General features: G+C 39.5%; 1 protein-coding gene across 1 annotated transcript; it reads right to left on the reverse strand.

Annotated features, from left to right (window-relative positions):
• Positions 1-628: 628 nt before the first annotated feature.
• On the reverse strand, positions 629-10941 carry LOC311210549 (arylsulfatase D-like; the record flags this gene model as incomplete). Its single annotated transcript, XM_084288521.1, is given in 11 exon segments — positions 629-919; positions 921-991; positions 1464-1591; positions 2287-2449; positions 4838-4973; positions 5183-5318; positions 6230-6339; positions 6341-6663; positions 8140-8262; positions 9095-9213; positions 10721-10941. Coding segments are annotated over 11 exon segments (1821 nt in total).
• Positions 10942-11537: the final 596 nt, after the last annotated feature.

Here is an 11537-nt window from a genome sequence, read left to right on the forward strand (position 1 = left end):
CTAGTTCTATTCAATTTCTATTCTATTCTTCTACTCAAAAAGTTATTTACAGCTTGAGGAGTATCCTTCACAAACTTACAATTGTTCAGAGTCTCAACAATATTCTTGGAAAGATAACAGAAGAATACAGGAAGCAATAATGACTCAAACTGCTGTGTTGGATAACTATGATTTATAGACCACAGGGCATGACTGCAAACACGTAGTGTTCTAGGTAAGTCCAATATTTCTTACTGTATGCCTGCTTAACACTATACACTAGGCTCTCTGCAGAGTTCTCCAGTTGTCTTCTTTGAGCAGGCATAAATCTGATAGAGTTTAGGCCTATTAGGACAGTTGTCTCTTACATGTAAATCTGAAAGCAAAAACAAAACCCACAAACAAACAACAAACAAACAAACAAACAAAAAAACTACCACAGTATCCATCCATTCAAGCCCTTTACCACAAAAGACAGGACTTAGACTTCTGACTACTGGTGAGGAATAAAGGAAAAAATCTCTACTCAACATTACTTTTCCTTATTTCATCCACTTTGCTTACCAGACAGTGGAAAGACCTGATTATTTTCTGAAAGCTTGTTCAGCAGAGGACTTAGTGCCTCAGGACATGTTACCTGACATTCATCTCACAAATTTTGTGTGCTGTCACCTTCCTTATCACACCAACAGAAAGGGAATGTCCCACAGCAGGGCTGCAGCCACAGCTTCCAGACGACGTTGTACAGGGAGAGCTGCTCTGGTACTGGAGTCAGTGTCCTGCAGTGCTCTTCTATGGCTCTCCCAATCCACTCTACCACAGTGTCAAAGAGGGGCTCAGTGTCAGCTGACAGAGGTTTGGCTTCAGAAGGGTCTTGTGAGAGGTCAAACAGCAACGGAGGCTCATGATGGGTCATGCCTTCCCCAAAACACAGACAAATTTCCTTTTCCATAGTAAGTCCCAGCCCCAGGTGGATGAAAGACTGGGGTCACATAATGAGCCTTCCAGACGGCTTCACCAGGCAGGAAAGAAATCTTATGGCATGACTATAAGACAATGGAGAAAAATGGAAAGTGTCTTCAAGTTAAAGTGTATTCAAGGAATATGACTATTTACTACAGATACCTCTTCTCATACGCCCTGGCTCTCCCATCATCACAAATCAGATCCTCTGCACTGAGTACTGACTTTGAAGATGGAAAACACTACAAATATGAAGACAACAAAATCCATCTTCCAATGCAGTAGTAGACAGCCTGTATTCCTACCCCACTTTCTATAATACATTTCCTTTATTACAAATCTCTCTTTGCTGTAAGACACCTCCAGCTACCTAGAATTACTGATATATCATTCATAACAATTTCAAGAATCTCAGATATCAGTACAGATACACCTATCATATAATAAACCTGTCAATTCGCAAAACAGCCAACAGGAGGAGAAACCTCATATTCTGCAGTTAACATGGAGCAAACATTTACACTTACCGTCCTTTTGGTGCCACCGCACTGCATGCAGGTAGGACCCACAACAGTGAAACAGGAACTCATGCTCTGAACTTTGAGTTCTTCCTTGCAGTAAAGGCATCAAGTTTCGTCCATCAATCACCCTAATGTAATGAAAGAAATGTACTTAAGTGGGGACAAACCTGACAGAGTGAACTGTATACTTATTACTGATTTTGCATTAGCTACACTAGTGCTAGAGACAGCATAAAAAATAATTTGTTCATAGATTTAGAGCAGCCAGAAGATTGTCAATTAGTATTTTAAATACCTAGATTTTAATTAATTAATTTATTTAGTTTAAAAATAGCTGGGTCAACTCATGCCAGCAATATTTGAACTCCATTTAGAGTTTGGTCTACTGGAAAAATACCCTTTATTCAGAAAATCAATACTGATCTCATAATTGTTTATATATAGCACATTTCAAAAGAGCTTTTAGAAATCTGTTGGACAAGAACGTGTTTAATCATTTTAGGAGGAATCTAAAGTGGAATTTGTGTCCATAACTGAGGTCAGTCAGTACCAGAAGAACCTCAGCCACCAATTCTTTCATGAGAGATGCCGAACCTGTTTTTGAAAGAAGCACCTGGTCTTTTGCAGTAGCAACTCCTCTGGTGACATACATACCTGTGGGCATATCTGGGGGGATTTGTTCTCTAGTTTAAAATCTTAGACTAGACTTGAGAATAATGGAATATTTGTGGGATCTCCAAGGATGATACAAAAAACAACAACACTGTAATTATTTAGTAGTTAGGTCTCCTATCAATTTCTCTTGTTGAAAACATCTCCCCACCTGTCCTGTGGCAATATTCCTCCAGCTAGATGAACAACCGTGGGATAAATATCCATCAGACTTGTAGGTTCATCGATAACTGTGCCTGCAGGTAACACTCCTGGCCATCTGAATACTCCTGGCACATGAATCCCTCCTTCCCAGCCTCCCATGCCTTTTCTACCTGCAGTAAAATTAATCAACATATGGCAGTTCAGAGGGAAACTCATGAGGAAGAACTCACAGAGGAAGTACTCACAAGACTGAAGAAGTATTTGATATTCTGTTTAAAATTACACAAGACTTAATATCCCACTTTAATAAATAGCTGTAAAAAAAAAAAATCTTATTTTTGTAGCCATGAATTCCTTTCAAAATCTGTGTCCTTAACACTTACATTTCCATATGCTTTATACACATATTGCATTTTTGAAATTGAGATTTGGACCTGACTCTCCCAATGCTTAATGCAACATCTCTGAACAACCTAGAAGCAAAAGATATGAATCTGAGAAATCAAGTCATATACACATTACTTAAAATGGAAGGAAAACATCCTTCTCCAACTCACTACCAGCATAAGCATCTTGATGCTCTATATATATTAAGACAATATTTAACTAACTCTGAAGGCAGAAATCTGTTTTAATTAAGATGTTCAATATGGCAAAAACACTGCCATTGCTAGATCCCTTCAGGCTTATGAATCAGTCTTATTATGCATAAAAAGAAATAATTTATCAAGCAAAGGCAGGAAATACGGAGTGAGATAGAAGATCAGTGTACTAGTTGAAAGCCCTTCTCCTTGGTAAGAGCCAACAGCTCCATTGCTCAGCAGCAAAGCATCCACCACATGGCAGCCAAAATTTCATGTCTTTGACCTTGACTGTGTCCTGTGGAGAGGCTTAAGAAGGTTTTGAATTGGAAGCAATCTGTTTTGGGAAAATAAACATATCAGAAGTTTGGATAAGAAGTGGATGATTCATTGCTGGTAACAGAGCCTAAACCTCCTCCACTGCACTCTCTCACCTATTCATGACAGGACACAGGATGAAGTGGTATGATCACAGAATCACAGAATTTCTAGGTTGGAAGAGACCTTCAAGGTCACCTAGTCCAACTCCTGACCTAACACTAACCAGTCCTCCACTAAACCATATCACTAAGCACTACATCTAAAAGTCTTTTAAAGACCTCCAGGCATGGTGACTCCACCACTTCCCTGGGCAGCCCATTCCAATGCCAAACAACCCTTTCAGTAAAGAATTTTTTCCTAATATCCAACCGAAAACACCCCTGGCACAACTTCAGCCCATTCCCCCTCATCTTGTCAACAGGCGCATGGGAGAATAGACCAACCCCACCTCGCTACAGCCTCCTTTAATGTACCTGTAGAGTGTGATAAGGTCGCCCCTGAGCCTCCTTTTCTCCAGGCTGAACAATCCCAGCTCCCTCAGCTGCTCCCTGTAAGACTTGTTCTTCAGACCCCTCACCAGCTTCATTGCCATTCTCTGGACTCGCTTGAGCACCTCCATGTCCTTCTTGTAGCCAGGGGCCCAAAACTGAACACAGTACTCGAGGTGCGGCCTCACCAGAGCTAAGGACAGGGGGACAATCCCTTCCCTAGACCTGCTGGTCACACTGTTCCTGATACAAGCCAGGATGCTGTTGGCCTTCTTGGCCACCTGAGCACACTGCTGGCTCATATTCAGCTGACTATCCACCAATACTCCCAGGTCCTTTTCCTCCAGGCAGCTTTCCAACCACTCATCTCCCAGCCTGTAGCTCTGTTGTTGTTCCCCAGGTGCAGGACCCGGCACTTGGCCTTGTTGAACTTCACACGGTTGGCCTCAGCCCATCAGTCCAGCCTATCCAGATCTTCCTGCAGAGCCTTCCTACCCTTGAGCAGATCGACACACGCACCTAACTTGGTGTCATCTGCATGATGACACAGGACTACTGGGGTAAGTGGGAGAATATGTAATGAATACATATCCTTTTTGCTTGAAAAAGCTACTACACCACTGAGCAGATTGAAGCATAATTCACAGCACAGAGTAGGAGGTAGAGAATGAGGTCTTTGTAGACCACCAAAGTCATTCAGATCTTATGCTAATCACTGATTTTGCATAGAGTATAAAAGCATACAGTCACTACACGGTTGCTGCAAGTCATAGCACAATGTGTCCTTACCCTATTTCATAACAATTAGGTGAGTAGCAATGATTTCTTGAAGATAATGAGAAAAAACAAGCAAATCAGGAACAGTCCTATTGGAGGTGGCAAGGGGAGAGATGAAGGGAACTATCACATTTTTTTCAGTGACTTTCATCTGAGAACACTGAATAGTTTACAGGTATCAAACTATACAATCCCTTTGTCAAGGAGATGTGTAATAACACTTGCACTTTACTGAAAAAAAAAGGTAATTTTAAGATTAAATTACCTCTGAATGTCACCTGTATTTCAAGCTGGAAAACAACGTAACTCACTCCAGCCTTGACAGCTGCAGACAGGCAAATTCATTGTTTCTGTTTCTGGCCTAGATGTAAGGCCATAATGAATTTTCTACCTTTATAAATACCATTCCAGCCACCTAGCTGGGCAGAGCCATCCTGAGCTTCCAAGTGTCCTCCGTGATCAGAGGCAAAGTATGTGAACGTATGATTTTCCAAACCTTCCTTGTCAAGTGAATCCAGAATTTTGCCTTAAATTTAAGGAGACAGAAAGTTTTCTATTAAGCAATTAGAAAAATCACCCCACATTTATAATGTTTCAATAATAATCTTTTGCAATGCACTATGAGAAGTCTTTAACAGCTTAAATTTCTGTGGATATTTTGGTTTTATTAGTTCTCCTGCTTTAAAATACACAGGCATATGTATCTGAAACACACCCTTCATCAAGAATACTTAACCACCATCAAGTCCATTTCTTCTACATTGTCTCCATATAAACCGTGATGGTTTTTCCCAATAAATTTTGCTGTGGTGAAGAGAGGGGTGTGAACATGTAGAAAGGAAACAAAGAGAAGGAATGGTCCATACCTGTTTCTTAAAAAACAACAAAAAATGATAATCATTTTTTATATACATTTGTAATATCTTGAGTTTTCATATTCATCTATGCATAGACATAATGGGTCTATACTGTGCCCACACATAACGCACCTCATTGATCATAGTTAATTATTGTTGCATTAAATGTAGGCAAGAAGGATCATTTCCAGCCAGATTATTTTCAAATTCCAATGTGTAAACAGGCATAGCATTTACACAGTGCTTAAATGAATCAGTTGACTGACTGATGCCTCTTTAATTAAATGCAAATCGATACAGTCTTATGTTTACTTTAAGATTTATATGGCTTTTCTAAGATGGCCTTTTATACTTGTCAGTACATTTGTTTTCACAGATTTTAAGAAAAGAATAGTTATTCTCTTTGTTTTCCAGAAAGATATTTGGCACACTGAATTGTTTATCATCAGCTGTGCAGGCCAAAGAGTAACTTGAAGCTAGTAAATAAATAATCTTACTCAGTTCCCTTTTCAAGTGTTTGAATGGCATGAAAATGGAATTCAAGTGTTTTGAGATTTTCACAAGATTTTGTGCATCATGCACCTTTTATCTGTGTGTTTTATAAGGATTATGAGAAAAAGCAAAAATGAGGCTTGTAGAGTGAAATGTAAAAATTAGCTGGTTAATCTTGGAGTGAATTAACTATGTACAGATTAGAGTTTATAGTGAGATGGTCATGTATGATTTGGTGAAAAGCTATCTCATTTGCTGTCACTTCAAAAGTGGGCAGTTGCAATTAAAATTTAAGTCCTTTGGGTTTTTTAATAGGGAACTTGGATGTGAGTTTCAAAGTTATCAAGATACAGCTATAGGTATTGTGGAAAAAAAATACTATTCCAAGAGCCCAGAGTATCCTCCCACTTTTAAAGAAAACCACAATCATTTACCTTTTGATAAATGACACTGCCTCTTTCAGCATGAGGGAAGTGGTCCTCTCTAATCTCATCAGCTGCTCAGTGACATCATGATTTCTCATCAGGATTGTATCAGAATTGTTTCCAGTGCTGCACTAAGCCATAACTGGAGTACCATGAAATAAAGAAAAGGCAGTCCACCAAAGTAAAACAGGCAATTATCTTCCAGCAGATGGAAATCAAACCAGTCAGTTTTCCAGTGGTAAGAGCGATCACAGCAATGATAATTATCTGACTGTAAAGCCAAAGTTTAGCTTGAAGGGCTACACCCAGCTCTGGAGGTTTGTTTTCTTGACTATTGCTCAGAAGTGTGAAAGGCATGCCATAACAGTAATCAAACCCATGATTTAGAGGGTGGTGACAATGATCATTGAAGGATTTGCAGTTTACACCTTCATACCACTTTCCTGAAAGTTTTGAAACATGACAGAAATTAGAACATAAAGGTGGACAACTCAAAAGGAGCCCAAGGTAGCATTGTAAATATCTGCCTGGGGATTAGGTGAATCACTCCCTCTTTCAATGTAGTATTGAGGTACATAAGGACGCAGGGAGAAACCAGTGCTTGATCAGGTGAATGTTGTATCATGATATGCAATCCCCATGCAAGAAACAGAGAAATCTGCAGGGTGGTCAGCTACTGAAGTGATGAGGGTCACATAAGGATGGGATTTTAATCACCTTTTAATGAAGATCAGGGAATTACAGTACTCTAAATCACCATCTGCTTTATTACATTCACTTCCCAACTTTCAAATGCTTTACTTGCAACTTCATTTTAATATAATGTTACAAATTTACTAGAAGATCCAGTAAGCCTTTTGCCTACATTACCAAACATTTTGATCACCAGACTCAGGAAGATGATTTCCCAGGCATTATCCCTACTCAACATGAAAAGGAGAAAAAGCTATATTCCAACCATTCACTCCATCCCTGCCCAGTCTCCCTAACAGATCAAGCAGACAAAAACTATTTTCTGCTTAGAAAACTGCTGGATCAAAGCACCCTAATGTTTGCTGGGTTACACGATTGCCAAGTAATTTATAGACTCAGCCAGGAAGACTTCACTTCATTAGTTTGTGATTCCATACAGCTGTATTTATTTCCAGAACTTGGAGATGACTGCATTTGGCACAGCTGAAGCCCATCACTTTAAGGGACACAATGCTTACCCTACCTATTAATTCATGCTAAGGCAATCATTGCAGAAGTGTATATCACGTGAGCAGTAGTAAAAGCAGAATAGAAGTGAAAAGAGACACTTAGCTAGTCCATTTTTGAGTATTTGGCAAAAGTAGATGAAACTTGAAACTGTTGAAGTCTTACCAAAGTCACAGATAGGAAAGTCCTCCAGGGTAGTGTTTCTCTGACATCTTTGTATCTTGGCTTTATCTGAGGGAACTGCTACAGTACCATGACTCTTTGGGACCTCACAACCTCACCTGTGAGACATCACCTGCTCTGTGCGTACAAGCTTTATTTCTTTCTTTCCCTATCCTCTTTGGTTTATTTGCCTCTTGACTCCTAAAGGCAGGTGAAACACTTAAAGACTGTTTTATCTGGAACAATCTTGATGTTAACAAAACTCTTTCAGTGGACCAATCATTGAAAAGTCTTAGGCCAAGTAAAATAAATTCTCACCCATTATAATCACGAGTTGGGTTTTAATCCTTCCTGTCTCCCATACCCTATACAGGCATTCATATTTTCTTAAAACTCTTTACACCACAGTATTTTAAATTTTGCAAATACAAGTTGTTGTTTTCTCTCCTCAATCTTTTGGAGAGTATTCACGGACAATTTGGGGCAATTACAATCCCTAAATTCCCTTCATGTAACCAGGTCATTTTTCAGACTCATGCTAAAACTTTTTCACGTACCTACCAGCCCAGTGGTATAGCCTTGTTGCTGTAGAAGCTTGGAGAAAGTTGTTTCATTTTCAGGGGGCCCTCCTGATCCAGCATTCCACTGCAGCGCTCGGTACCGATTGCTGGAAGCCATCCCTGATGGAAATAGCTAGGTCAGTCCTGCCAGCCTCCTGCACTCTGCTTGCTGGGCTGCTCCTCTCAGCCCCAAATCTGGTACTTAACCTGAGGATAGCAGGGTGCCTCACTCTGCCAAGCATATATTGAAGGCAGTCACATCATGTTATCGATAGCGTGCCTAAGTGCTTCAGATAGTCAAGAGTTATCCGTCAAAACAAATACTGCTTGGCACCAGATTTACCATCAAGTTAAGAATTAATCAATAGTGACGTTATACAGTAGGTTTTATTTTCTGCCTTTCTGAGTAACTGCTAATTTAGTCTCTTTGCTTTTAGTCTAAAATGAGAGGTAACAGTTGCATTTCCCTGTCTTGGGGATGCTGTGCAATGTTAAGTGATATACAGTTTACCCAACATACAGATTTTGCATGTAGGTCTCCTAAACTAAGAATATAATTTTGCCGTATGTTTTCTAGTGAAAGAAAGATATCTATAAAGTCCTCCAAAAGGTGCCTCAGGTAGGTGAGGAATGGATCCAACACTCCAAGACAAATTCCAACAGTTTGCCCCAGGTTGTGTTGTAGTAAAGAAATGACATATTATTGTCAGCATTTCTCCATACATATCTATTTTTATCATATAGTGTTCCTGAATCCTACAAAGTAAGGCTAAAGGTGTCTCAGCTGGTGAGGTAGTGTTCCCATTCAGAAGTCACATATATAAAGTTATAGCCACTGGCAATGTACTTTCCAACTCAGGGTGAGGAAATAGTTGAATTCTCTTCTATTCCTTCTTATTGGTTATTGTAGTATCTCAGCACTGAGAAATTTGCAATTCAAGATGGGCCCAACCTGATCTGATGGGGTATCTGCCAATGAGAAACGCTGCTCTGCTGGGAGTGAAAAACTGAGCTGCGGCAATGTGCTGAGTAAGCTTCACTCCTCTTGCCAGGCAGTCAATGTCTGGGGTCCTAAAAGAGAGTTTCAATTTCAATAGAAGCAAAGTAACCCAAACTTTATTTTAATACATTTCCAAGAAGAACTGGAGCTTTTCGGCATTTCCTCAGAAAGTTATTTTTTTGTAAACTGCAGGACTAGTATGGTAAAAAAATCTTGGTACCGTGGGTGAATTAGGTTGTAGCCACTGGAGAATACATTCTTGGGACATAGCCATAGAGCACATTTGACAACACTGAAAAGAAATCCGGGCTTTGGTGGTAATGTTTAGTTTGAAAATAAAACTTGAAAGATTTATCTAAGGAGGGTTATATTTTTTATTCAAATACTTCCTGCAAGTTGCTTTTGTCAGCCCATTTCGACCCTGAATTTTAGAATTCACTAAGCCAGAGAGTCTCCCAGAGTGTCTAGAGTTATTGGAACCAAGATTTTCTGTTCCATGCTTTTAAACACTGTACTTATTTCATAACACACTGGCGTATCTTTGCATGTAACTTTACATTTAACTAATATTTTAATATTTTATATTCTAGCATTTCACATGTAACTTGATGTGCTTACATTTGTATGGTAGCCTAGATCTCCCAGATAACTGGACTACAACACCAACAAAAAGGTCTCCTGACTATTTTCACAACCAGCAGAAAAGGATAATGGACTTCCATAAGCCTACTCCTCTGCACAACCCCACCACCATCATCTGAGGGAGATGAGTGCAGAGCCTGCCAGCAAAATGGCTGTACGCCATTCAGATGGCACGAGCTGAGGCTTGTAAGACATGCTCCCAATGCCCATTCACTTCTGCTTTGCCTTTAAGATTTGAAGGAATGGAACCACCAGTTTTGAAGGAACTTAACCATGCAACGACTCATTTGTGTCAGACCACATGAGTCTAGACTAGGGTGTATCGGAAGAGACAGCAAGTAAGTGGACAAGGGATTCTGGAAAATCACTGGGTGGACACAGGAAGGCTGAACTATGAAAAAAAATGAAAGAAATTAATGAATGAGAATGACAGAAAACCTTATTACCAAAACAGGTGATGCGAGAGTTAGCACATTGAGGAGTGGGGGAGAAATTCTCAGAAAGAACTTAAAAAAGAACAAAATGAAAATATGATTTTTTCTTTCACTATACATTGTTTACTTAGGCCTCAAATGTGTGTGCATACAACAAGGACTTAAGTGCACAAATTCCTGAATTACCAGTGCCTTAAGAATTTTTCTTATTTTATCATTAGGTTTAATTACCCAAGGGTTGTTAGACATTGGAACAGGCTGCCCAGGGAAGTGGTGGAGTCACCATCCCTGGAAGTCTTTAAAAGACGTTTAGATGTAGAGCTTAGGGATATGGTTTAGTGGGGACTGTTAGTGTTATGTCAGAGGTTGGACTCAATGATCTTGAGGTCTCTTCCAACCTAGAAATTCTGTGATTCTGTGATTCTGTGAAGATATTCTATGCTATATATTATATTGATAGTTTTTTTTTTTTTTTTTTTTTTTTTTTTTTTTTTTTTTTTACCTCATGGTATTGTTCCCATAACATCCTACATCTCTGAGATCATCAGCCAGAAACAAAACTAGGTTGGGTTTAGAGTCCATAGCTGTAGACAAGCCAAATGTGTTCCAGAGTAAACATGAAGACAGTGCCAATAGTAGGCATCTCCTGAAATGCAGCAAAGTAACTTTTAACATATGGGATTTGTAAGACTGGGGCAGTGCTGGGAGTTCCTCTGGCAGCATATCTGCAATATGATAAACAAAACAGTGGGAAACTCCATTTTCCAGCCTTACTTTCACTGGGAAGCAGAAGGGTAGAATTTTACTGATTTCACTTCTTCCATCTCTACCACCTAGGTGACTCGGGTCAGAGAAGCTGCAGTAGCTTTTCTACTGGCATTCCAAGATGCCAGCACCCCCATACCAGACAATTATATCTAATATCTGGCAAAAAGAGAATTTACATTTTTACATATGCATAACAGACTTATATAAATATGCCTAGAATATTTGAAGCTACATAACCCTCCAAATAAGTACTGCTAGATCAACAATATTAAGACCTAGTCCTGGACTGATTTTTAACTTGCACACTGTATTTGCAATACATGCTAATTTTGATGGACACAGGGCAGTTCAGTCTCTCTTGTAAAAAGACAAAATTGTCTTTTTGTCTAAGATTCACTGGGTGTTTTTGAATAAACAAGAAACCATCACCTCTAACAGGTAAACACAACACACAGGATTTTCTGTAAACAGATAAGACTGAGCACCCCTAGCCATAAATAAGTAACCAGCTGGTTACTACAGGAATTCAGTCATTCAGGAGCAAAGTTCTA

This window comes from Netta rufina, assembly GCF_964035555.1.
Source record: "Netta rufina genome assembly, chromosome: 1".
In the NCBI taxonomy this organism is placed as follows: domain Eukaryota; kingdom Metazoa; phylum Chordata; class Aves; order Anseriformes; family Anatidae; genus Netta; species Netta rufina.